The sequence below is a fragment of the Lepisosteus oculatus genome, chromosome 19 (genome assembly GCF_040954835.1).
Source record: "Lepisosteus oculatus isolate fLepOcu1 chromosome 19, fLepOcu1.hap2, whole genome shotgun sequence".
Classification (NCBI taxonomy): Eukaryota; Metazoa; Chordata; class Actinopteri; order Semionotiformes; family Lepisosteidae; genus Lepisosteus; species Lepisosteus oculatus.
This window is the reverse complement of record NC_090714.1, coordinates 16077199-16104527: the sequence shown is the minus strand read 5'-3', so window position 1 is coordinate 16104527 and position 27329 is coordinate 16077199. Positions and strand designations below refer to the sequence as shown.

The 27329-nt window shown below is 49.4% G+C and overlaps 1 protein-coding gene across 12 annotated transcripts in view; it reads right to left on the bottom strand.

The window, feature by feature from the left end:
- aanat2 (arylalkylamine N-acetyltransferase 2) overlaps positions 1-27329 on the bottom strand; it is a 40651-nt gene that overhangs the window by 2237 nt on the left and 11085 nt on the right. For 4 of the 12 annotated variants that reach the window (XM_069180895.1, XM_069180899.1, XM_069180891.1 and 1 more), the window contains one exon: positions 924-2541. In XM_069180895.1, the coding sequence (XP_069036996.1) occupies positions 924-1098 (175 nt within the window). In that variant the 5' untranslated portion in view covers positions 1099-2541. Of the gene's footprint in view, positions 1-923; positions 2542-8944; positions 9137-26259; positions 26500-27329 lie in introns of those variants that run through there. The other 8 variants (XM_069180898.1, XM_069180901.1, XM_069180904.1 and 5 more) reach the window with 8 other exon arrangements.

Genomic DNA, 27329 nt, shown 5'->3' with positions numbered 1-27329 from the left:
ACAAAATTACTCCTGGATGTTTAAAACATTTAATTTAGGATTTATAAACTAGCACAACACAGCCATAAAAGAAAAAAAAAACATGTACTGTATACACTGAACTTGAACTTGAACTTTATTGCCATATGAAACCGGTACTGGTAGAATGGAATTCTTACTTACAGAAAGTCTTGTAATCACTTATTCAATAGTAAGAACTACTTAATTTGCAAAAAACAGTTTTGGTGAGGTACCATTTCAAGTAAAAAAAACTATTAATGCTGTTAGACTGGGTGTAATGCATCTCACACACACACATTCTTAAAATGCATTCCCATTTGACACAGCACAGGGTGAGTACACCCTGTGACAGCAGTGTGGCCTCTTAAATGAGGTGCTTCCCCTTGAACAGCTCTAATTGTGTAAATGGGAACAAGCCCTTTGTCCAGACAAGAAGGTGATATGATACTGCTACTTGTTGAGAAACATTTTAAAATCTAGTAAAACTCTGTATTAAATCATTTTCACAGGGGTGAGAAACACATTAAGTGAATTAAATGGGACCGGCGGAAATGTTTCCTTTCAGGTTTGGAGAAAAAAAAAACGCCTCCAGTCAGCTCATCTCTGCTCCACGCAGTTGCCGACTGCTCCCCTTCTGCGCGGTCTTTGAAAACTGCCTCTCAGTTTTGGCCGGGCCATGAGCGAACGCCAGAACAGAGCCAGTTAGAGGGTGAGACCCCAGGGGCACCCGAGGGCAGGGCCTGGCAATCGGCGTGTTCTGCTGCAAGACTGCGGCTCCAGCAGGACGTCCCTTCCATTAAATGACCGTCGCCTCGGGTGCACGATGGTGCCACAGCCCTTGGACTGGCAGTTCTGTACCTCACACCCTGTGCCCCTGTCCCCCCACCCCTACCCCCGAGCCCATGGGGCGCCTGCTTCCTTACCTTCCCGCTCGATCTCGAAGACGCTGATGGCATCCTGAGGGGTGAGGTTGCGGAACTCGCTGGCGGGGAGGGTGTGGCGCCGCTGGCGGCCGCGGCCGGACACGCTCACCGGCGCCTTGAGGAAGAAGGGCTTGAGGAAGGGCGAGCTGCACAGCTGCTGCTGCTGCTGGGCCATGGTGGGGGAGCGGTGGTCCCCCGTCTCCCTGCGGGACGGGCTGCTGTGAGGAGATCTGCCTGCCGCCGCCGTCTGCGCCCTCCAACACGCCGCACCGCGGACCAGAACACCCAGCCTCTCAGAATCTCGGGCAATTAGCCAGTTAGCGTAATCTCCCTCTAACGCTCGCGCGTGCTCCCTCTCCTTCTCCTGCTGTCTCTCTCCCTGGCACCCAAGAGAGACTGGGGGCCTGCCCGGGTCTCCCGTTCCTTTGTCGGTTGTCAGCCCCCCACGCCTGCCCGCCTGCTGCAAAGAGCCCGTCTCCGTCCGCCCCCAGCTCTCCCAGGCTCCAGTCCCAGCAAGCCCCTGTCTGAGCTGCCGTCACACCAGCTGCAGCAGGAGTCTGACACCAGTTAGCAGCGAGGATCAGCTCTCCTTACAGTCCCCCTACAGACACCCTCCTAATCCCGCCACAGCATCCACAGCAAAGAGGGTTAGCCGCCTGTGCACGTGCCCTCCTAAGCCAGTGGAATCCAGCCACCGAAGCAAAATCAGTATGATACAGCCACTTCTGCGGAAAGACTCTCAGCCTGGACTAATTCCGTCTCAGGGCAGCCACAGGCAGGTCTGCGGGGTGGGAGTGGGGGGGGCTTCAATTATATCTTGATTTTTAAAGTCCTCCCACCCCAGCTGAGGTGCACCTTCCCAGTTTGCACGTCTACATCAATATCTTCCAATGGCCAAGGTTTAATCAAAGGAAACCCCAGATACAAAAAATAAGACTCATTTCTGGACGGCTTCATCTAGTGCTGCTGCATGCCACTAATAAATCACGCACTGCACGCATACTTGTATAAATATCGATCAGTTTGGCATTATGTGTGCCAAATCCGAGAGCAATTCTACCATGCAATGTAACGGCACGCCTAAGCAAAAGCACAGTGTACTACAGAGTGGAGGAGCTGACAGCATGAGTGTGCCATCACTGTCCCTGGCACTTTGTCTCTCAGGAGTGTGCCAATGGTCCAGGAGATCTGTGCCATCACTGCCCCTCCCAGTCCAGACACCAAGGGCATGTGGACTTTAGGATTAGCGTGCACAGGGAGTGGAGATTTGTTTGGATCGCTCACGAGTTGCTCAGGAGACACAAAGAGGGTTAGTTCGTTAGCTAATTCAATGAGACAGTATGGCTAAGGTGTCACCTGCACCTCACGCTGCTGTTTGGTAAGCTGGGCTGCATGAAGTGCTGACGCATTTTACTCCTCACCTCAGGTGCCTTTGGAGAAGGGTTACGTTCTAACGAAGAAGGAAAGCTCTGCAGCCTCATAAGGTCTTTTACCTCCTGCCTTCCACCAGCCCTGTGGGATCAGCAGAGGAGATGGGAACCTCTTCATCCGCGTCTCATTCAGAAGACATACGGACACACCGCTCCGTTTCTCTGGGAGCTGGGTGGGTCTCTCTCACCTGGTTTGAAAAACAATAGGAGTATAAATCACAAAGCATGAAAAAAGATGTAGTAAACATGCCAAATGAATATTTAATACAGAGCACTACATGCAGTAACATGTTACAGAACTATTCCTGAAAGAATGATCACGAATGGATAAGAAATGAAGACTGTTATTCAGAGACCCTCAGAGAGGATAATTCAGCTGGCACTTGGGCCAGGGGCGCCCACAGACAGGACCCCAATTCAAGAAATGAGAACAAAACTGAAACCAGAAACTAAAGACTAATCAGTCTTGCCTAACTGTTCCTGGCAGAATTAAGGACAATAAAGCATTTACAATGCCATTGTTTTGTAAATATTTTTTTTAGTTAACAGTCAATATAGATTCAGCTTGAGCAAACAGAATGTTTGGGCATACAGTACAGAACAAATATGGAGTTTCAATTCAGGAATGTTACGCTCAAGCTGTCCAGATCTCCTTTAGGTTACATTTTGGTCTTTAAATATTTATGATTAATTAAAATAAAAGTGTTCTCATATACAGACATCTTAAAAGGAGCAAAATCTCTTCAGTCTAGATAAAAGGAAATTCCAAATATACGGGATCTTAAGGACCAAAACCAGCGCCAGCCAGAGGGCCTATTTCTAACTCACTTTCACACATGGAAATTATAAGGGAATTCATGTTGGGCGCAAAGAGGAAAAGCGTCCTGTATCCTGCGGTTTCCATTTTCTCCGGCCGAGATGATGCAGTTCCACGTTTTACCACACGGTGGCGGTGTTTTGCTGTTAAGGCAGGTATCCGTCTATAATGTTGATTGTAAATGACCCAGGAATTGAGAACGGCACAAACGTTGCTACATGGCGCGCCTGCCGACTACAAGGCAAACCCGTGAGTGTCCCAGTATGGAAAGAAAGTTTTTTTTTTCTTAGTGCTCTGTTTTAGATCAGGCATGGCTTTCACACCCCTGGAAACTTATACTCGGTCTCTTTTGATGCAGAAAAAATATTACTGCGATGCTTTGTGCGAGACCTCTCGGACTGATTTTCTAGGACGAAAAGAAATAATTCTGTTGTGTGCACAACACCTGACCTGCAATCCAAAGGCCTCTGACAAAACAATTGACACACTGATGCTTCCTGATGGCATCAGTGCCAGATCCTCTCCTTTTCCCCAGTCATTGACATCAGTCTTGCAATCACCATGCTCCTGATTGCCAACACTCAGCTCGCTGCTTATCACAATCACCAAACACAAAGACACGCACCAGCCTCAAGGATCCTGAAAGAGAACAACAAGGCTGAGGGCTGATTTATATGCTGTGGTGCAAGTGGCCTGAGATTAACCTCAAAGCACACAAGCAAACACATTAGTAATGATGTCAACATTTCCTGAACACCTGACTGTCACGTCGTTGATGCCAGTTGGTTCCAGATTACAGCCCTGAGCCCTGTGGAGTAAACTAGCAAGACACGTGACATCTAGGGCTCAGAGACCGGTGAACAGGCATGTGCTCGTTCAGGGTGCACGCTGGAACGGGCCAGAACCCCACAAGGCAGCACCTGCAACCTGGGGCAAAAGTATCAGACATCTAGAGCTCGTGTTGCTTCCAGAGGCGTGGTCGCCCACCCTACCAGCCTGAGAGACGCTCACTGCAGACCCCCTGTTGATCAGCTGTGGCAAACGGCAGTCAGCCCAATGCATGTACCCCTGTTGTGTCTTTTCAATACAATGTCAGTGCACCTGCTACCAAAAAAAAAAAAAAGATTTTCCCGAAAATGAGTTGGTGAGGTTGTTGCAGTTGTAAGCAATAAGTTCCTTGTGGTGCTCTCAGTTCTGGTCCTGGAGGGCCACAGGACACCAGGTTTTACAGGTAACTGAAAATCTTCAGTGGATGAAGACTTGGAAGCAGTGGTAATAAAAACCAGTTAAGGGAACAATCCATTCAAATCAAGTCCAGGGCGGAATGAACTCTCCACCCCCACCCCACCCCACCCAGGGGTGAGAATCAGTGGTTTAGACTCTGGTCCCCAGCCGCTGACTGAGGGAGGAGAAATATCACCTGCTAGCCCGCACCTACAAGAAGAAGACCTGCTGTTGGTAGGCTGTTAAAATAAGTCTAAACACCAGAGCCTGTCCAGCATGCACAGCGAGGGAGAGGAAGACACTTGAAATAGAAAAATGTAGATGCAGCTCTTTACTTCTCTATTAAATTTCTGATCTGATGCCTCTTGCTCTGCATTAACAGGGATTACATTTTGATCACATTTCCAACGAGAGCTGCCTGTATACCACACGCATTATAAACTTGCATAAACCACACAAGCTGCCCAACGGCTGAGTACAGCCTCCACGTGAGCCACACTGCATATTGTGGCGGAGTACATAGTTAATACGCTGCCTGGAGAAGCTCTCCCTATAAGAATGACTTGACCTTTACCGTCTACCTGATTTTTAATCTCTCCAGATGGCTCTGAATACCCATGAGTGAAAAACAAGATTTTACAGCGTTATCAAGCACTAATTACCCCAGGTACACTCAGCCCTGTCAGGGAAGCCTATTTTAGGAACACTCTAAACGGGAAGTGAAAAGGCAAATGGATATGAAATGCCTCCATCTGCCAGATTCCATATTTATAAGTCTAATCATGCAGGAGGCAGGCAGGGCCCTGTGCTGTAACCCCCTCGTCTCCACTCTCGCCCAGAGCTCTGCAGGCTGGCCGGAGCAGCCAGGAGTCGTGCTGGGGAAATCAGACATGATCATATCCAGACATATCCTCACCTCCTCCCACCTGGCCGACAAGACTCGCCTCCACAGAGGCGCTGTAGAGCAGCTGCTATTAGGTAATAAGTAGTAGTAAAACAAAAAAAAGCTTATAGTGCATTTTGAAGCCAACAAAATGCGACATGGTGAAAAGCAGGTTGAGTTTGAGTCTGGGTAATGTTACTACGACCCGGGTGGAGTCCATTCAGGATATTTCATGGTGGTGACCTAGAACCAGTATATGTCCTTCCTACATGTAATCCCCAGAGCCAGCTGTTTGCCAGTCAAGAGCATGCGGAATCAGTAATATAAACACAGGATGCATTTGCTGACAAGGGTCTCACCGAGTTAACAGAAGTGTAGTAATGAAATCAAAGGCAGCTCACTCAGGAACGTCACTGGAAAATTACGAGATCCCACTTGAAGTCTTTACCTTGGATGGCCAGATCATGGAGGGCAGGCGTGTGAAGGAGCATGTTTTTATCCTGCTACGTCCGACTGCCTGCGTCGGACACACCTGCACAGTGGGTCACTGTGGGTCAGGCCAGCTGCTCGAGATCTCGGAAAGCTTTCCCCGTGCAGCAGTCTCAAACCGCATTCCCCTTTTCACTCCCAAGAGCAGCACAAAAGCACTGGGAGATACAATTCAATAAGCCCTCTCGTTTGGCACCTGCAGAGTTTAACATATTCATCTAGACTTGTGAAAAACACAGGTCGATCTCACCTAGGCAGCCTTCAGTGCCTTGAAATGTCTCCTAACAGATCACAGCTATTAGAGCCAGTAAGCTGAGTTAAGGACCAGCCCAGTGAGTTTTCAAAGAGAACATTTTGCTGAGAGAGGAAATGAGGTAATGCAGAACACAACCAAGTGCATGCAATTTTCATCTTAATCACTTGGAATCTATAAAGGCAAGAATTAGCCTTTTCATCTTTAATGCTAATAGCTTATTTTTTATATGACAAGGAAACAGCATCTGTGTTAATTGGGTAGAGTTTGTAATTTAGGGATAATTAATGTGTCAATTTAGCTCTCCAATTTAATGCACCTATCCAGTGAAATCCTGTTTTTTTAACTATTGCTGAACAAAAAAAAAATTAACTGGCCATAATTTAACACCTGAACTCGGTCCCTTGTTAAATTTGGATTAGAAAAAACTTTTAAAGTAAAAGGGAAAAAAATGACAGGAAAACTAAATGACACTGTGTTTTTCACAGGCTGGCGAGAGTGAGCGGCCCTCTTTATCTCAGCACCAGGGAGGAAACGAGATTCACCCCCCCTTCTCACCCTCCAGCCCCACAAAGAGACGATAATGTGATCTGAAGAGAGACATATTAGAAACCACTGATCTGCATCCAATCATCACAGAGGAGGAGACCTGCTGACCCTCTCAGAGTTTACCATTAGAAATGTCACCCGCTAATTAGGATGCGTTCCTGTTCGCCTGCATCGCAATGGGGGGGGCACCGTGACACTGAGTGGTGTGTCAGACAGGGGGGCTAGGACTGAGCACCACGACACAGACAGGCTCAGCAGCTCCCGGGAGGCAGAACTGCTGCGTTCGTCTTCTGGTGTTCGAGATCAGACTAACGCTGCCCACAGATGCCTAGCATCCCCGCAAAATACCCTGTCCTGGGTAACTCCTGCGAGGTGAACAAAGAGGACTTGCAACGCAGAATTACTGTCCACCTGTACACCCTGACTTTATCCGAGAGCACCAGGCCTCGGGGCAGAGTGGAGGTGTTCAAACGGACCCTTTCGCCGTGGCGCAGACGCACGCAGGGACGCCAGAGCATGGCAGGCTCCCGCGCCCCGGCCCGCGAGACACCGAAGCCGTATCAGTACGTTATGACGGTCACCACAGGAAAGAGGCGACGCTCACTCACTTCAGGAGCAGCACCCGAGAGAGACGCACGACTTGATAAATGAGCCCCCAAATCCCACCCCCCCCAGTCACCGCCATCAACGCCCGCTTCGCTGCCCCCCAGGCTCAGCAGTGCGGTCGTAATGCTCAGGTGCTGATGGATTAACTGGTTTATCCTCAGGCGCGATGCCGACCTCACGACCCCCAGGCTCGTGTGTCTGTGGGCAGTGCGGCCGCTGGACACTGCTCAGGCCTGTCCCCCGTGTCCCCCTGGGCTCCAGCGATGACATCGGAGCCGCCCTGGGGGTGACACGCTGCTGTCAACACTGCAGACACAATGAGAGACGATGGCTCCCTCACACCCCTCCTGCCAGCCACGCTGCCGAAAGTCTCCTAACCACCTCCTACCGCTGTCAGACTCCTGGAAATGAGTGGGGCTATTGTGCACTGATAAAAAAAAAACCTGGGTCACCCACAGCGGCCGGGGAGCAGAGACAGATACTGCCCCTGTAAGAGACAGTCATCTAGACTAATTTCATAACAAAACCGTAATCTGTGATTCAGCAGGCCTGCTGGAGTGAAAGAGAGGAGCTGCAGGAGCATTAGCAAGATTGTGGTGATATAAGGTTTTTGAACAGAGAGCTAGAGTGTATCGGTCTTAGGCGAATACACACAGGAATTGTTTCAAGAAATATGCCAAGGGCCAAAGATCAGGCAGTACTCACTTATATGATGGAAGCAACACTGACCATTAGGGTCACACCAGCCTCCATTGCGTCACCCCTCAACTCTGGACCTGCGATTTCTAACTGCAGCTTGCCAGCAGGTGGGTGGCATGAAGGGAAGCTGTTGCAATTACTGGCAACAAAACCATGCCTGTGAATAATTACTGCCTGAAACAACAGATCCCAATGACAGAAGCTCGGAGCAGTGGTGTGATATGGATACAAACGAGAGCTCATTTCAGCGTCCCCTCTACAGGTGGCTCAGTCCTGGGGCTGCCCCCACTTCGTCACACACAGGGTTCAGCGGTCCTGCACCCGCGACCAGCCTCATCACCGACACACCCCCGGCCTTCCTTCAGCTCTGAACCCCTTCGGCAGGAGGCTGTTCCCTGCTAATTCTTCTCTCTGCAGAGAAAGCTAACAGTTCCTCACGCACGCAGCCTGCTCATCGGGGATGACTTTAGCGAGACCCGCAGTGTACACAGAGACACCCCCATACCCTACTATGACCGCCTAACACACAGCTAATGCAGATCTTGAAGACAAGTCTCCTCCCCTTCCGAAGGGCTACTGTGGCTCCATTCTATCCCAGCACAATTTCTAAAATTACACAACAAAATTAAATCTCCCGACGGAGAAGACAAGAGCCTTTTATTGTGGAGCATCATTCTGGCATGAGAAACCTCATCTTTGAACCTGCTCCTTTTCTCGAGCCACTCACAAATTCCCCCCTAACACACACACACACACCCAAAAAATCCATCAAACTAACGTCAGGCTTCTGAAGTCGGCTCCGCCTTGTGCACGGTACTCCCTATTTCATTTTGAAAATAAAATATTTACTGAACAGTGGGTTCCACCTGCTTTTGTGTACTTTGTCTGCGTTCCTGTTCAAACAGAGGAGTAAAGGCAAGGCTGCGGAGATGAGGAGACAGTAGGACCTGTATTCCAGGCAAGGACACTACATAATCAGACACAGACTGTCGGGGGGGGCGGGGGGGGGGGGCGCCCACATGTGTCCGGCCGGCCACAGCTGCACTTGACACCCCGGCGTTCACAGCTCACCTGATCTCTTCAGAGCCGACGGGCCCTGTGACAACTCAAACGCCACCTCCATTGTGCAGAAGAATGTACAGAAGGGTGCCTGCCTGGAACTCGCCGGTGCGGTCTCAGTCGCTGGCACAAGTCCGGGCTTGCTTCCGAAGGCGCGGCCCAAATCACAGGTTAACCACAACAGCCGTTTTACTGCCTTGAGCACTTCGGGGCGGAGAACAAGGAAAAAAAAAAACGGCTCTTAAGCGCAAATCAAACAATGAGGATTACAGTGATCTGGGAGCTGTCGGAGCAGCAGGAATCAACACCTCCCCAGTCCCACACATCTATTTGCAAGAGCTGTTGGAAAATTATCAGCTCCACTTTGCTCTTCGGCTCGCCAGCCGCAGGCCTGAAATGAGGGCTTGTTTTCTCAGCCTTATCTGCACCAGGCAGGGGTCATTATCCCTCCCCCCCCCACTGGGACTCGACGGGGAGATTTATAGGAAGCCCCACAGGCTGGCACAGACACCCACACACGCGGAGGTCTCTCTAGCACAGACCCCAGGGGAGGGGTCCAAACACTGGGGTATTTATCTTCGCCTCACTGGGAAATGTTCCGATAAGCTCAGTAAATTTCTAACAGTGGTTTGTTTTTATTCTGATAGGGGGTGGCAGGAGGGAGGAGGGGAACGGTGGAGTATGCAGATCGGGCTCTATTCATTACCAGAAGGATGCTTTTTCCTTTTAAGGGTCAGGGCAACCTGGAGCCAGTCCTGAAATCAGAGAGGGGGTCAAGGGGAGGGATCTGCCCCAGACAGGACGCCCTCACTCCCGCACAGGGTTAAAGGCACCAGTCATCCCAGCTAGCCTGTGTTTGGAACGTGGGAGGAAACCAGAGCACCTGGAGAAAACGGACAGAACATGCAAACTCCACACAGCAGTCCCGGCCTGGAATGAAACCCCGACCCAAGAGAGGTCAGGCCACGGTGCAAAAACTGATCCCCCCCAACACACACGCTGGATTTCTGTCCTCGTTTTCCATTTCTGTGCGAGATAAAGGTCTTTCAAGAGTGTAGTAGCCATCAGTTGCACACACACACACACAAAAAGTGAGGGTTTGGCCTTCTAGACCAGACGCAGGCGTCGAGGCTTGGAATTGAATATGGCGATAATCTCGTCACTTTCCCGAGAGTCGGCAAATTCCCGTTCAAATGATCCGGTCTCTCATGTGCGGACTTTCTTTAGCTAAAGAAAAGCTGCAAGAGCTCATTTTCACCTGTTGCTTGTTCTAAGTATTCTAAGTAGTTTTAAGTATTTCATATGCCGGCTTTTAGATTGTTCAGTATTTTTACGGGTTACTCTGAATATTTTATTGCAAAACACAATGAGCACAACGCAAAACGCAAGATTCAAAATCCGTCCGAAATATTATATTTAAAATACCATGCAGGGTTTACCTTGAGCTCCGTGAAGTTGCCCCCCCTACAGACAGCACAAACGATGAAACCCACCTCATTCGTTAGTGCTGCGTTTGTGCTGCTTTCCTTCCCGAGATATAGCGCCTTGTTTTTTCGGGTTCTTTGGATGTATAATAGCCCTGTAAACGTCGTTCACTTAAAAATACTGCAGGGCATTTAGAGGCGATATAGTTATCTGTAAAATGCACACTCGCATCTATCCGTCAATACTACTTTAATGTTATTCATGCATTCCAAAACGTGTAATTTGTTTGCAGTAGAAACTTTAGAACCTCTTCGTGCTCAACTCCTATAGGTCAAGCATGCATCTCCTTAAAACCCAAGATGCCTGTAGCATCTCATGTGTCTTATTTGTTTCGGGACTGGTCTGGTCATCTACACGCGACTTCTTGAAAAACGTAGACATATTCATTTGTTTTTGCCATGTTGGCTCATAAACCAAAAACCGAGCGCTAGATAGCTCTAAGAGCGTCTGACGACAACGACAGCCACTTAGGCTACGGCTACGCATGCACCGCCCCCCACTACATTTACACAATTTTCTTATTAGTAACAAGTAATAGGTTTATTCCAGGATGAAAAGAGAAGAGAGAAAAACACAACGTTTCGGCTGCGAAGCCTTCTTCAGGTGTGTGGCGGTTCTCTCCCGCATGCACGCCGACATTCGCTGCCTTGCCTGCCTCTCCCGCTCTCTCTCTCCTTTCATCAGGCAGGAAGATAAAATAATTACAGTGGGGCTCATCACGGGGATCGGATCGCAATATTGATGCCCAACCCCCCCGGGGCTGACAAATGATTTGAGCTGCAGGGAGGGCGGCCGGTCGTGAGTCCTGATTTGTGAAGGGTGCCGCTTGATTTGCTCCTGGAAGCCAAGTCATTGTTCACAAATCTACACGAGAGCCGAAGATAATTACCGCCTGCTTGAGGGCCAGAGTCCGGAGCTCAGGCACTCCGCACAAGCACACCCTCCTCTCCATCGGCAGTGATAACTGCAATGCTGTGCCCGTTGCTGGGAAAATAAAGCTTTTCTCAACACACGCTGGAACCTGACTTTGAAAGCATACAGTTCCGCGCAGACTACGCTGCAAAGTTTTCTTGGACAGCTTTAATTCCTATCACGGAGCAATCTCCCGACTCTTGAGATCTAAAAGCAGCAACGGTGGCGCGGCTGAGCTGCTGCAATACCACCCGTGCCCACCAGGGGGAAGTCCTGCAACAACAGCATCCTCGGAAAGCGGCAAACAGGACCTGAGCAGAACAGGTGCATCGCAGGAGACCACGACTCCAAAAGCAGGTGGATTCTACCAAAGACAGGTACAGTCTTTGAGAGCGATCCCAAGGACTGGAAGGAGAACAGAAGGGTCCAACTGGAACAGGGTGTGCCGGCCCCACAGCCTCCTCTCCAACTGTCCCTGTTGGCTGGCCTTGCCGCCACAATGACAAGCCAATGGACGATGCCTTTAAGGGCTGCGCAGCGTTTTAGGCAGTTTTGCAAAGTGATAACTAACAAATCCAATCAAAATAACCACCCCTGTATTGGGACGGAACGTTAAACCAGACAGCAATGTGTTAATAAACTAAAATAAGTGAAAAAGTGCTGTTCCTCCCTCCTCCCCCATCATCTTTGTATGTCAAATCCCCGCACATCTGAAGAGCAAATAAGCAGAAAACCAAAGCGCTCTCATCTCCCAGCTATTCTTTATTGCCTTTCTAAGCAGGCGGGCACCCTGGTCTCACGTCTAGAACAATTTCACCTCCCAATTTGCGGGAGAGCCGATTTGCTTGTGGGGTGAAGCAGGGTACGACTTCCTAACGTGGAGTCACGAGAGAACGCCTCATTGCATAACCGAGAAAGAGCTCCACAGGCGAGAGAAGAGCAGTGCTGACCTGCCAGGCCAATTCTGTCCAGTTACCAGCCTGGGTCAACAGGCCTTGCACACGAATAGCGCAAGGGCTCCGCAGAACAGGTCATGAGGAAGATCCTGGGCTTACTGTACATATGCTTTCGCACAGGGGCGAAGGGGACTACAGCCGGGTCACGTGTGACATCGGCCGACTGCTTGACTGGGGCTTCATCTGGCCACCGGTGACTCGGACTGCTCTCGGCCACACTGCTCTGGGGCAGCCCTGCCAGCTCCATGTCCTGCGCTGCTGGGAAAACACAGGCTCTCCACCCACCACAAAATAACAGCCAAACTGCAGATATATATACATACACACACGCACAAGAGGAAACAAAGAGCGGGCTATTCACTGGAAAACACCTGCGTCAATAAAGGCAGAGAAAACACTCCAGCCATCGGCTTTGATTCAGAGCATTACAGCAACCACTTCCCCCAGCACTTCCCCAGTGCTATGACCACCAGCGCCATCTGCTGGTCTGGCTGCAAACTGAGGCAGTCAGTGGGACAGGAGAAGGGGTACAAACGGAAGTAGGTCATTCGGACCGTGTAGTTTGTGTGTCTGCTGGCAGCCGATTCATTCTCATCCAGCTGTTTCCTGAAATACGCCAGGCTTGTCAGCTTCGACACCTAGGAAACCCACTACGTGCTTCTCTGCTGAAGTATTTAAATCTTTAATGAGGAAAATGTGTTTTACTAATTACAGAAGACCATACCCAGGGTTCCATTTTTGCCACAGGGGAATTGACTTGTCAAAGTTGCCTTCTCAATTCTGGAATTGTGAAGTTGGTGGAAGTTCCCTTGTTTGACACACTCGGAGCAAACACAGTAACAACTCTTAAGTTTTGACAGCCGCAGGAACGAATCGAAGAATATGTTTCCTTCTACCCAAACTGCAGCCATAACAGCCCCGCTGTAAAGTGGGCTAGGCACTAAGGGTGCTGTGTTTGCTTTTTCACAGATCAAGAGCTATTAATGTTTCAGCACTTTTCATACCAATTCCGGCACCCTCTCGGCCCCGAGGTCATGCAGTCTGGGGCGAGGAGCTCAGAACGAGCGCTGCCTGCACTCCGCTGACCGGCCCCCAGTGCCCACCCTTGCCAGCAGCCTCTCTCTGGTGAGGAGCGCATTGCTGACGGGCTGTGATGTCACTGGGACAAGCCTGGGCTCGCCCGCAGAGCCCTCCTGAAGCCTGGGCACGCAATGAATTTCTTCACTAAAGCCCTTTAACAATGGCAGGCCAGCTTGTCAACAGAGCACGAAAATTACAGCTCTGGTAATTTTGGAACAGCCTGGGTCAAGCCCCTAAAGGAGGAGATGACAATCACAAATGGAACACGAAGCAAATGTTATCAGGCAGTAAAATGGCATGAACTCCCACAAAGACTGCTGACCTCAAATGAAATCCCATTTCCTCATTCATCACTTATGACAGCTCACTCTCCTTGCATCTCTTAAAAGCGCCATGAATCGTTTTATCACCAAAACATTATACACCTACACTTGTGTTTGAATTTCAGTTACAACGCATGCAGATACCAAGCCTCAGACGCAGATATGCGTGATTTCTGTTACAGCTTGCATTTGTTTCAGCTGCAGCACCAAATTAATTGCACGATAAATGTGATAAAAATAATTCATCGCCGTCGTAGTTTTCTACTTATTAAAAGCATTGTGGCACGCGCCACACACGCGCACATTACTTCCAACAAAAACATGAAACATCCCAATGCCATTTGAGATGACTCTGACATCTGTTGATTATCAGTGTAGTCTAGGGTGGGGAGGGCCTGGGTGTTGCTTATCCGTTTATACTAACGATTCTCGGTTAGTTTTATTAATTTCTGTACCTAGCGGCTGTATAAAAGACACAACAAACTGCAACCTCCCAATCTTTCCAACATGCTCCGTTAAATTATCCTGAAAGGCAGAAGGATTAGCAAAGGCGAGGCTGCAGTTTTCCAAGCAGGTTTCCCTTGCAGGAGCTGTATTCCACCTGTGCACCTTCACCATGAGGGAGGGCCGTTATGCTCACTGGTGTCAGGGACGGTTCACAGGGTTAAAACGAGCAACAGGAGATGCAAGTCTGGTGCTCAGTGCAGTAAAAATGTCCAATTTCAGGGGATAAGTCTAACGGCATGAAAGAACGTATCCAACGCCAGCTATGGACTGAGGACTATGCTGCTTGTAGGAACTCTGGTGAAAGGGAATCGTATCGCACGGGTCTTCTGTGCCACAGTGTGATTTTTACCCAGACCAGGAATGGACCTGGCCTAGACCTATCCCTGCACTTGAGCCGCAGCCACCCAGAAGAACAGAACTCGCAAAAAAGTGACCGACGCATGTAAATCGACGTGATCGATTTACAGTCTGCACGAAGAGGTTTAAGGGGTTACAGCTCTATTGACAGGAAGACCAGAAACGGAAGAGTGAGAAGATTCACCAGGTCCCCAGATTCCGGTCCCAGACACGTCTCCAGACTGATGAGAGGAGGGTGTTCACAGGTGAAGTACAGCAGACGGAGGCGGCAATGCCACACTAGGCCTCACACAGAAGCTCATTTTATTTTCGGTGCTCCGACGCACACCCCCACCCCCCCCCGAGACGGCCAGGCTCACGTCGAGAAACAGAAAGAGCTACCGTATTGTAGAGATCCCTAACCTCTTCCCTGCGATCCCCTTTGTCATGTTAAAAAAAGGGTTCAAGGAAATCAGATGGCCAGCGCCTACAGAAACAGGGATACAGAATAGGGGGTATGGCACCTTCACAAATCAGAAGTGCATTTTGAGCGTTCGCCCTTCATTTCCTACTACTCGATCACATTTCTGGCATGAGCATTGCACGCAGCCACCCAAGGCTATGAACACAAGCTTCTCCTCGTGGCTTGGTTCATTACGCCATCTTAAATCCCTCTCGGAAACGATGTGGGAATGATTCCAGAGATCCCGGAAATACAAACTTTTCAAAGGAGCGGAGGGGAGACTGGAGTGAGAGACTTACTGGGGTACGCTCCAGGGGACTGTCCAGTGTCACACCAGGTCTCATCATCACACCGACACGAGAGACGACATCAGAACCAGCGGCTGATGTTTGTTTTTGACGTCTGTATCTCTTCAAGTAGGCACACAGGCCTGCAGAGAAGACACCGCTGCTTCGGCCACTCGCTCACCCACAAGCCTCCCCCTACTCCTCAAATGCAGCTGGAGCAATTCAAGGTGGCCATCATACGGTGTCTCTCCATTCAGCGGCAAACATGAATATAAATGAACTCGTAAATGCTGCCAAACACTCATTCAGAAACTTATCTCAGGTTTCAAAACCAGCGCCTATTGTGAAACCTCTGCCTGCTGGCTATCGGGCCAGTTCTCCTCATGCCACACGGCCCTTTTAATTCGGCAGCAGGTGGAGAAAAATGGCAGTAACAGGGATACTCGGCCGGGTCTATTTACGAAGGGCACGTAAAGCACATCTGGATTAGGAGATGAGAAAGGGTCCTGTGGATTCATTATCCAAGAAGAGTGGAGCGACCTCTCTTAAATCACAGCTTCAGAGCACTTACTGCAGGCTGAAGAAGGAAGACGTATGATCTCTGTTTGCATTCTGACTGGAGAGGGATGGGTCTGTCCAGGAATAAAGAGAAACTGGTTTTCCCCTTCCTTCGTGTCAGTTTAACATTAATGCATGATTTGCTGAATGACTGTCAGGTTGTAAAAATGTAGCCTAGCAGCAAATGTTTACCATTTTGAATTACATCTTTTATTAACACCTCTCACTAACAAGCCCACTTCCCAGTTTGCAGATCTACATAAGTGGGGTGGGGTGGGGGGGAGGGCAATGTAGGGTGGTTTAAGGACAGACAAACTAGAACTTTTTTAAATTCAGACCATTTCTCAAAAGCACAGGTTGAGCTGAGTTTCTGAGGGGAACTGTTCATTTAAACTCCCCTCGAGTACCAAGAACTTCTAGAGTAAACAAAAGGTTACAGAGGGGTCACACAGAAGCAATATTCAGGGATAATTTAAGGTCTCAAGAAAAAAAAAGAGTCACACTTCCAACAAGCAACTGGCATTTGCAAAAAGGCTGTGCAGGTCAATGCTGCTGTAACTCCCGCTGAGACGCGCCTGGCTCAGGTCAGGGCTTGAAATGAAGCACTGCCAGCAGCCCCTGCCGACACAACCGCTTGAGGAACAGGACGGGCCGTTTCAGGACCGGGGGCTGCACCGACTGGCCGCCCACATCCCGCACACCGCAGCCAGAAGGGTTAAACTCGGGGGCCCAGCGAGGCAGCGGCGCTCAGCCTCTCCAGCGTGATTACTCGCCGAGTAATCAGTGACAGATTACAAGTGGGGCCACCCTCGCCTGGCTTGAAGGAGGAGGGAAACCGGGAGAAAATGGAGGCAAAACATTACCCACCCACCCACACCCTGCCCTCCCTCAGCAGAACACACACACACACACTCAGAGTCTGCGCACACAGTCCAGCAGTCTCTCTTTGTGCCCCTGAAAGCAAGCAGAAAGGGCATGTGGCGCAGCCCTCCTTCTTGGTCTCAGCGTTTCCTTTTCTTCTTTGGCCCTGTCCTCCTGCTTTTTGTTTGGCGTGTCTTGGTCTTTGAGTAGACCACAGTGCGTGTGCAGTGCGTGTGCAGTGCGTGTGCAGTGCGTGTGCAGTGCGTGTGCAGTGCGTGTGCAGTGCGTGTGCAGTGCGTGTGCAGTGCGTGTGCAGTGCGTGTGCAGTGCGTGTGCAGTGCAGTGGTTAGATCCAGTCCCTCCAGAGATTCCTGGTGGGGTTATAGTGTAACCAATCCCCAAAAACCCCCAGCTCCATCTGGGAAGAAAGAGTCACGTCCAGGGGGGATCCCAGATTGCAAAATCGCCGTGTCCTGACCCCAGAAATCTTGCCCAGTAACCTGTACACTGTAAATCTCTGACTATACTTGCCAAGACTTGGAAAAGAAAAAAAAAAATCTCCTGCATCACAGCGACCCGACTTCTCCTTCCAAGCCCAGTAAGCTGGGAGACAACCAGCAGCTCCCTGCTCATCCCCCAGAGCTCCACAGCCAGTCCGACTGGGACCCGGAGCCACAGAGCAAGACAACTGGAAAGATGGACAGGGAGACAGAAAGATGAGTTTACGGCTTTTCCCGTCTATAGAAACTGTAGTGTGAGGAGGGTTCATTTCATCACTGTCTAGTACTTTTCACCCCCACAGATCGTTTTATTTGACAAAAAGGATTGTTTTTCTGCATCTGGGAACCAATTTGTTAGACCTGGTAGTCTACTGGAACAGTATCTGTAAAGCGTAAAAAGGAACAGCAGCAGCAGCAGCAAAACAGATCCACAATTCAACAACATCATTTCACTTTAGCAGAGAAAAACCCATTACCGAATCCTGTCCCTGATTTGATGCACATCCTGTCTTTGGATGAAAATGCTTTTGGGCTTCTTGAGGACTGTGTTCTCCATCTGAGAACACTCAGGGGTTATTACGGTCATGAAGGTAGCAGATGGGATTGAAACCTCTTCCACAGCGCTTGCTAGTTGATAGTGTCATGGCACTGGGGAGCCAGCAGGGGGAAGTGTGATGTCTGTCTCCTTCAATTTATGTTTTTATTATATAACAATTGAAAATTATAAACGGTCGTATAAAGAAGTCTAAAGTTTGGTCGTTCCACTTGTCAAAACGGACCCTCCTCGCAACAGAAACTGACAGTAAGCTCATTTTAACATGTTAACAGGGACAGTTTACAATTAATACTGCAATGTACAGCCATTAACAGCTACCAGTGCAGCACAAAGAACCCCAGCACACTTTGGGAAAGATACAGAAGCAGCTTTAGAAAGATGGAGAAATTATTAAATATATGATCTCACTAAACTGAAGAGCAAAGCTATAGTGCATCACCCTCTTCTGGTCTTTCTGCTTATGAACGGATAACATCCCCACAGTATTCCATAAGAGAAGGATATTTTTATATCGGTTCTTTCACTGTGGGGCGGGACCGATAACTGAGAACCTAGCGTGTCCTCCTCACGAGAGTGTAACTTCTACCTGCCCTAGTGATGGACAGAGAGCGCGGAGCAGGGAAAGCCAGAGACCGCACAGCGCAGGAATAATCCGATCCCAATCCAGCCATTTCCTCAGCGACTCCTCTCCCAGGACTCAACCCCCCTGTACCCCGTGCAAATTACAGCCAATTTTAGGGAAAATTACAGTTGTCTTAATCAAGTTCCATCCAGCTCATGAGCCTTCCCGGTTTTTAATTTCACAGTAATTGCCACTAATGAGTTTAACCTTTTGAGAGCTGAGTTTCGGTTTCAGGTTTCTCCCCAGCTCCACACAACCCCTGACCCCCCCCCCGCTCCCTCCTCCCTGTCTGTCACACACGCGGGTGACATGCACAAGCGCGCACACACACACAGCCCCACTCTGCGGGCAAAGCCCTCGTCTACCTCCTGCACTGTCATTACAACAGCGGTCCTGGACACAGCACAGCAGAGGAATGGACCGAGAGGGAGAAGGTCCAGAAAGTCACTCCTCTGCTCCCGGATAAATCATAAATCCGAGAGCAGAGGTACTCTCTAGGCACTCACAGGTTTCACAATACCATGTCACTTAATTCTATTAATATTTCCTTGCATTAATATAGTGCTCCGCTTCCCCAATGTACTTCACACACAGGAAGGGACCCCCTGTATCTGCTGTTGAAATTTCTCAGTCCAGAAGCTAATGGTCAAAATTAAATAAATCGCCAATCCAATTGAGGGTGGACTTTAGGAAGGCTGGTCTTTAACCGGGTCAAATTTACACATCCCTGCACTTTGCACACAGATGGCAAAAACAAGTCTATCAAAATGAGGATGCAATCATCATTAATAAGCCCTTAAACAGTTTTCTTAAGGCTCGTGCCAAACTTGGTTTTTCTCTGTGCCAAGACACAGAGAGGATTCTCTCAGCAAGCTGCCCCATCTCTAAGCTCGAGGCCTTCACAGGAAAACATTTCCACAGACACTAACAGATTAACATTTCAACTGTGCAGATTCCCCCCTTTTCGTTCTGCGTCATCTTTGTCTTTGGTAGTGGAGCGTTGTAGCAGTACTCGCACGTAAACAACCCCCAATGTGGAAATGAGGCTTCCCCTGATCTTCAAAACAGAAGACACTTTATACACAGAGTTGTGGGAGTGTGGAGCACGCCTCCCAGTCACAATGTCAAATCTGAAACCCTGCCCTGGTTTATCAGCTGGATAATATCCTGGGATCAATTAGCTACTGAAAACCAAATCAGTAAAATGGACTGAATGGCCTGCTCGTTTGTAACCTTTCAACACTTACACGTCGTTACACAAAGTGAAAACAACGTGGTTACACTCATTGTGAGCACCTCACCTTGCTCTTATATAGTGCTTTGTACCCCAAAGGATCCCTGAGAGAATGCAATGGGCCATCCAGATAAAGTGTAATAAGGTGGGCTAATACCCTTAGGAACTATCTGGATTTGTTAACAGGTTCTGTTATTTTTATATTATAGGTAATTACTGTGATATTTTCATGCTTTAGTTTCTCTTTGTTCTCTACATTTTGCATCTACCTCTTACCAAGCATCCTTTAACAAAAACCCAGCATTCAGCTGTAAATCTCCCCCCCCCCGATAACAACCAATTAATTAACAAAATCCTTCCTGAGAATCTCGTTCTGCATGCATTTTGCTTAGAGATGAGGCGAGTTCAGAGGGCAGGCTGACTTTGAGGGATTTTCAAGACCCTAGTGTGGGTCTCCTCTCCAAACTCCATGGCAAAAGAAACCTTTAATTAGAGTAGTGGAAATTGAGGGGTGTTTAATACCACTTGATTAGTTCAGAAGGAAATCCTCTAATTAACTCCTTTAATTAATTCAGCCCCCTCCCCCTCACTCACTATGCTCATTCATTTCTGGACGGAAAGCAGAGAGAGAGAGGATATGCCTTTGCTGAAAGACATAGATAGAAGATTAAGATGTAAAGAAAATATCCAAATGTGTTTGCACAATGAAATCCTTCACATCACAAAAGCCTCCTTCGGAAAACATGAAAATGACCCCTGACCCCGAGCACGTTCCCTTTGCTCCAGGAGAAAGGGGAGCCCGACCCGGTTCTGGGCCCGGTGGCTCCAACCACATCGCGCTGGTCCTGCCCTGTTCTTTCCTAACGAAGTAAATACGTTCTCGGGGCCTGTACTGGCAGCTTGTTTACTATCACCGCCAGAAGCGCAGAGCACAATGAGGAGGTTTTAATGAGGTCTCCAGCGTCTCGCCGCGCGGCGGTCTAGCGCTAATCCAGGCCGGGCAGTGTGGGCACGCAGCGTGTGGGGGCTGTCACCGAGCCCGGGGGGGGCACCGCTGGTCCCGGGTTAGAATTCACTCGGCTTTCTGGCCACCTGGGCCAACGCAAGGCGCCGAGGAAGCGCCCCATGAAATTGAAAACCAGGAAAAAAAAGCAGCCATGAGAAACGGTAAAGCATTGAACATTAATGACCATTCCTGCCCCCCACCCCCGTCACAGACAAATCTCCATCAATCGCCATGGTTACACTGGCCATCCAGAATCTGCGAATTCCTTCAGCACAACTGCAGCAAAAGTGAGAAGAAAATTCATTTTAAGCAGATTAACACAATCCTACACACGATCACATCCCTTCAGGTGCCTCAGCCCATTCGTGATGGATTCAGACTCAGTAAATGCAGCAGGCTTTGTCAGCTCTAAAGGAGCGAGCTTTTACCACGATGAACCTTGAGGAAACGATACAAGACACCACTAATTGGAAGGCCGGTAATGAAATGCTTTTTTTTTTTAAGAAAAGAAGCAAATATTCTTTAAAAAAATACCACCATTATCTAGCGCGCGTGTGCGCGCGACCTTCCCCAACGTGTCCAAGGTCGACTCGCACTGCTGGCGATTGTATCCCAGAATGAAGGTCTGAAAACAAACTTTATAGGCGCCGCAGCCAGCATTACTGAGTTTATAGGTACAGCCTCATAAAATCACAATATTTGCATAAAAAGGGAGAACCTTGGAGAGCCTGAATGTGGGAGAAGAGGTTACGATGCACCTTTAACCCAGCCTACACCCTGTGTGCACATCAAAGACATGAAAAGGATGGAACAAAACGTCGCTGGAAACGTGCACAAAGGGGCCCTGCGGCAGACAGCACCCAGCCGAGTGGGGTCAGGAGGCCCGTGTCCACAGCGACCGCCCTTTTTAAACCCGAGGCCGGGCTGCGGCGGTTTGAACCCGAGCAAGCGAGGAGCACCGGGCTCCGGAATCCCAGCTCCTGCCGGGAGCGCGGGTCACATGATCTCACGGCACCCAGCCCCCCGTCTGGCTGTGGGGGTTTCTGCGAAGACGGCGCGCGGGCAGGACTCTGCACCGGTGCACTCCGGGCCCTGGAGACGAGAAGGCCCTGTTCACTCCCGAGCGCTCACGGTCCCCTGCCGGGGCTCGGTCCCTGGTGCGCGGCGCACAGCACTGCTCCCCAGCCGGCCACAAGCCTGGCTAAACCACAGCACTGGGTCTCCCCCCGCAGGGGAACTGCGCACCACCTCGAGGGAGTTTCAAGGGAGTGAGCTCACCTGCTGCAAAGGGGCTCAGTGCCACTGCAATCAGTCCTGAACAAAGGATCCTTTTAAACAGTCAAACATACATGCAAAACTCCCAGGGAAGTGGTGGTGGGAAAGTTTTCCGGTTAAGATGAGCTCAAGGATTCATTCTGTTTCCAAAGCCAACTGGATCTTGTAGTGCTGGACCCACATATGATCCTAACACTGGCTTCCCCTAGACTGTAATTCATTAGCATTTCTCCAGTTGACAAAAAATAGCATCACAGATTGTTTTTAGTGGGTGGTATTCGCTGATCGTCGTACACTGAGGACAGGGAAAGATGTGTGATGATCACAGGCGAGGAGAAAACTGGATCAGTGGACTCTGACCCGATCAGGACTGAAAACTTGCTGAAACCTGCCGCCATGCCGATTGGCCTTCGGTGCCCTCCTGCTGCTGGCTGGCTGGCTGGCTTTGGCAGCCATCACGCTGACTGGGGCAATTGGTCCAGTCAGAAGAATCCCAGACACAGGTGCCCGTTCCATCACGGAGCAGACAGAGTCAGCCCAAGCGTGGTACAGCTCCCTGGAACAACAGGGGCCTGCCCAGTTAAAAAAATCCACGACTCGGAGTTAAGTTGCATACCGAGGTATGAATGCAATTTCAGGAATCTTGCTCCCAGGTTTGATAGGCCTTAAAGACGGAGTGGAGCATTACAGGGCATTAGAGAACGGTACACACTGCAGGTGAACCCATCTGGAGGTGAAAGAGGAATCCACAGGTCAGGACGCCTTGAGATTCCCTGCAGTGCCAGGAGGAGGCCTGTCCCTCTGACCGTGTTGGGAAAATACTACTGGGGCGAACAGCTGGCTCCTTTTGCAACAGTACCTCCAGCATCGTTAGCACGAGTCTTGCCCTCTACTCCTAGTACCCCATCTCTAAATAACCTTTGGTCTTATAAGCCTTACAAACTCAGGGGACACTAGGCAGCTACCGATAACTAGCATGGTCTTGGGTTACAGAAAGTGCCACCAGTTTCCCAGTTATCATTGAGGGTGGTACAAGGATTTCGAGTCTCAGAACCACAGTCTGTACAGGACACTGGCGAAAACAAACCTCTTTCTTGCTGTCAAATGGCATGTATGCAGATTTCAAGCAGCAAATGTACACCGAGGGTCTTCCAACAGATGACGCCATCAAAACCGAACGCTGAACCCGAAACTACAAAGCAACTGCAGAAAGAGTCTTCTGGCTTTTGAACCAACCCGAGTTGTCAAGTAAACAATTAATCTAATCATTGTCTAAATAATTATGTAGTCATATACATATATAATGAATTTGACAATTTCATTGACTGCAAATAACATTTAGTTTTATTAATGTTGACCCTGTCCGACATTTTAATGTCCCACAGACTGTTCTTTGTAAATCGCTGTCAAGCCGATTTGACTCTGCAGCCTCCGCTGGAAGGACACTACAGAAAACCCCTATTCACTGCAAGGGGAGGTTATTACTAGGCAGCAGCCCTACTGCATCTCCCACAGGGTCTCCCACCACCCGGCAGGCCCTGGAGACGACCGCAAAGGTACTGTAACAGGCGCAGGGAGAGATCCGAAGACTGGAAACCCCACTCTCCCCCTCCCACTGGGCACCTGTCCAACCACAGACCTGCCATTACCGCTGGCAGCTGCAGGACTCTGGGGGATGGCCTGCGTTAAGCCCCCAGGAGCAGCACTCCGTCAGCGCAGGGGTAATTAAAAGACAAAGCCACAAAGACAGCTTGCAGCAGCTCGAGACTGGGGGGGGGGGCTCTCCGCCAGCAGTCCGGGATGCACCTTTCCCCCTCTGGCAAGAAGAAGCAAGGCTTACGAGGAACAATAGAGTGTCTCATCCAGCCTGGCTGAAGCACAGAGATGGACCTGTGCTGCATCCTCAGGTGGTCGTGTCCCCAGCAGGGCAAAGCGACAGGTTTAGCAGAAACCTTCCGACTCCTTCCATCGGGAAGCTGAAGCCTGGCCACAGGTGAACTGTCCAGCCCAGATGGCACAGTAAGCATGAAAGCGTGTGCCCAATTCAGGTTCTGGACCGTGCTTTGGTCTCCAGCAGAATGTTTATAACTCAATGAAGAAAGATGCAGGCCTCTTGCCCTGGAGACAGTCAATCATCTTGTAGCCTTGTAGAATACCTACAGCACTTTCTTTGCAAAATCAGCCTCTAGTTAGATGATGAAAGGTCATCCCGACAACAGCTTTGAAGGACCTTAATGCATCGATAATCTAACGCAGGGAGTCCTGCGACGAGGCCTCCCTGCACAGCGTCACCAAAATAGCAATTACAGGCAGGTTGCGTTACACAACGGGATGATGTTAGCAAACACCGCGAGTGCAGTGTTGCTCCCTGCACCAGTAATTACTGACACAAATAGATCTCACACCTGTACACACACATAGCTGCTCTCGTCCCCAGTGCACGGCGCTGCCCCCCTTCCGCCCGGCGCACGCTAACCCCGCCTCCGGGCCCCTCCGAGACGCGCGGCAGCCGCCGTGCTCAGGTGTCCAATTAGAGGCCGTGAGCCTGGCACTGCCGCCCGAGATGCTCTCTCCCACCGCCTGCAGCGGCTGCGGCAAGGCTGACAGCGCAGCCGCCTCTTCCTGGCCTCCCTGAAAGGCACAGCAGGCTCCCCCCGGGGCAGCCGGCTTCGTCCCCTCAGAGCACCAACCACCTTTCGACAGCAGCGGGGGCTGAGGAGCAACGCTCTCGCTAAGCACGAAACCCCGGCGCTGGGTGGATCCAGACCGATTCCACAGGCGACAGAGGACAGCCAGCGCACGGAGGGTTTGCAGACACGAGAAGAAAAGCACACACACACTCATTGCCATTCTCCAGACACTGGTACCACTAAGAGACCATGTTATTTTACGGCCACCATTTATTAAACTTTTTTTTTGTTTTTTTTGTGCCACGCGCCTGCCTAAGCAGTACCAGGCTGCAGAAGCTAGAAAGGCTACAAGCTGTCAGGGGAGCTTTTAAATAGCTTCCCGACAGCAGAAAAACATCAGAGACTGAAGCGCGCTCTCCGCCCGAGAGCTCTGAAGGATGATGGATGTTTGAAGAGCTGTTATCGCAGCTCAAGCGCAGGACGCACAACGGCAGTGCACACAAGGCGTCCATCTTCCCTGACCAGCCCCCCCCCTCTCGCAGCTGGGCAGGGAAGGGGTAGGACAGGGAGGAGGAGGCAGGGGCTCAGATAAGCAGTCTGCCGGGGACAGGTGTAACCCCAGCAGAACCAATCAGTTTTAATTAACCCCTTGTGAATGCCCTCTTCTGGAGGAAAGGTGGCTGTTTGTGCTCTCTCCCTGGCAGGTGCTACAAGCTTGCAAGGTGTTTCTCCAGCGTGTTACCTTTTGGTCACCGTGTTATCAGCGAGATATCTCACCCCCCTTCCCTGTTCTTCATTGAGGCCAGCCTTTGATTTGCTGGAGCTTACTGCTAATTTCCTGAGGTGTGGTAGGGGGGTGATTTCAATTTTAGGTAGCTGATTTGGAAAACAACAGGAGGAATCTCAGAGGACAAAACCCTTTTTTTTTTAGCTTGATACAGCTACAGCTGTCAGTGCGTCCCCCAAAAAAATGGGGTGATGCATTTAAAACAGAACAAGAGACTTCTCTACACACACATGGTCCTGGGAGTATGGAACAAACTAACGGCCATAGTGACACAGGTATCCAAGCTAGTACGTCGGGTTCTTTCAATAAATGGATCGATTAGCTACCATCAGCCCAACCAGTTAGACGGGCCAGACGGCCTCACTTGGTTGGTAACCCTTCTTTCCGGCTCTGTGTTATTATGGGATGGCAATGTTGGTGAAACATTAGAGCACTTTTGTTTTATAACGCACAAAGACAAACAATTATACTGAAAACAACGTACTGAAAACTCGATCGGCAAGCGGTGTTTAAAATACATAACTATTTTTTTAAGAAAAGGCACAAACAGTATTCCTTGTAACGTTTCAATGTTCAGCTAACGATTTTCCTAAAAACAAACTGAAAGCAGAGGTGTTTTGCAGCTTGTTTTTGCTCCTTGTGACTAATTTGACGGTGTTAAATTGGTCGCTTCAAATATTTCATGCGTTAAAGTTATGAAATGCATGCTGTTTGTACAATTACGCTATTCTCGCACTTTAAGAATGATTATGAAGCACTCGCTGCCAAGCGCGTCTAACCATTTAACGAAATTAAGGTGCAGCTCCCGGTGTTGGCTAATTTCAACCTGGATCAGTTACGCAGGAGGCACGCCAATCAGCTCTTTAAATGAATTAAAATGCCGTCATCAGACCAGACATTTCTTTAAAGTTTCTCCTTTGTTCTTAATAGTTTAAAAGACTCTCTGTACCTGAGGCTCGTCGTTGTTTTCGTGACGTCCCGGTTTTGCAAACAAAACACCAGAATCTCCCGGACAGGCCCACCCTCCATTATAACCAGCAACACTAATTGACTTCGGTCGCTGGACATTAAGGCCAACTTCCAATAACTAGAGTCGGGGAGGAGTCACGCAAATAAAAAAAAAACAGACCCTCGAGTGGGGGACTTCTCCGGCTGCAACCCCGCTTTTTAGAGCCCAGGCGTCCCGTCAAATAACGTCACTGCCAAACAGCGGCTCCTGACCAGTGTTCCCATTATTAATAAGTAAATTAGTCATGTCTACCATACCGCGACGTAGATGTGCATGAGGGCTCAGCCGACAAAAAAAAATATATATTCGTAAAATTCGTCAGGTGCCGCAAAGGGCTGCTTTAAGTTTTAATTCCAGCATATACTGATGGATTCCCTTTCTGTAACAATCGCTCTTCACGTTGAATTTTTTAGCAAGGGAGTGACGTCTGTATAACACGTCTCGGTTTTAAGACCAGACCTGTCCAGAAATGAAGTACTGTACACAGGTGTATTGACTTATTGTGCTTCATGCCCTGGTCCCGAAGGAACAAACTGGTTTTCAGCCCCACTGAGATCTACACCTGCAGCGCTATTTGACGGTATTTACTTAGTTTGTTCACTCAGTCCCGAGTTTTAAAAATACCCCCCTCTAGGATACTGTTTGCAAGAACGTCAGCACACACAACTTAATGCAGCTGTTCCTCAGCTTGCTTGCCGCTTGCTCAGACTGAACAGTTCCTACTTCTCGACAGTTGATCATGAACAAATTACGCCTATTATTAAGTCAATCAGTGGTTCCATCGCCTAACGTTTTTGAACAACAGTGAAAGTGCACCACGTACAGTAGACCCTCAGGAAGGTGTGCTATTCCGTTTATTTCACCAGAGGAAAACCTGCTGTTTGCACTATTGATAAGCTTGCATTGGAATAATTGATTCTGGTGTAGAATTTGACCTCATATTGATGTCTCATCGATGTCAGATTTAACATGGCTTCTAAATAATCATTCTAATTACCCTGCTGACCTTT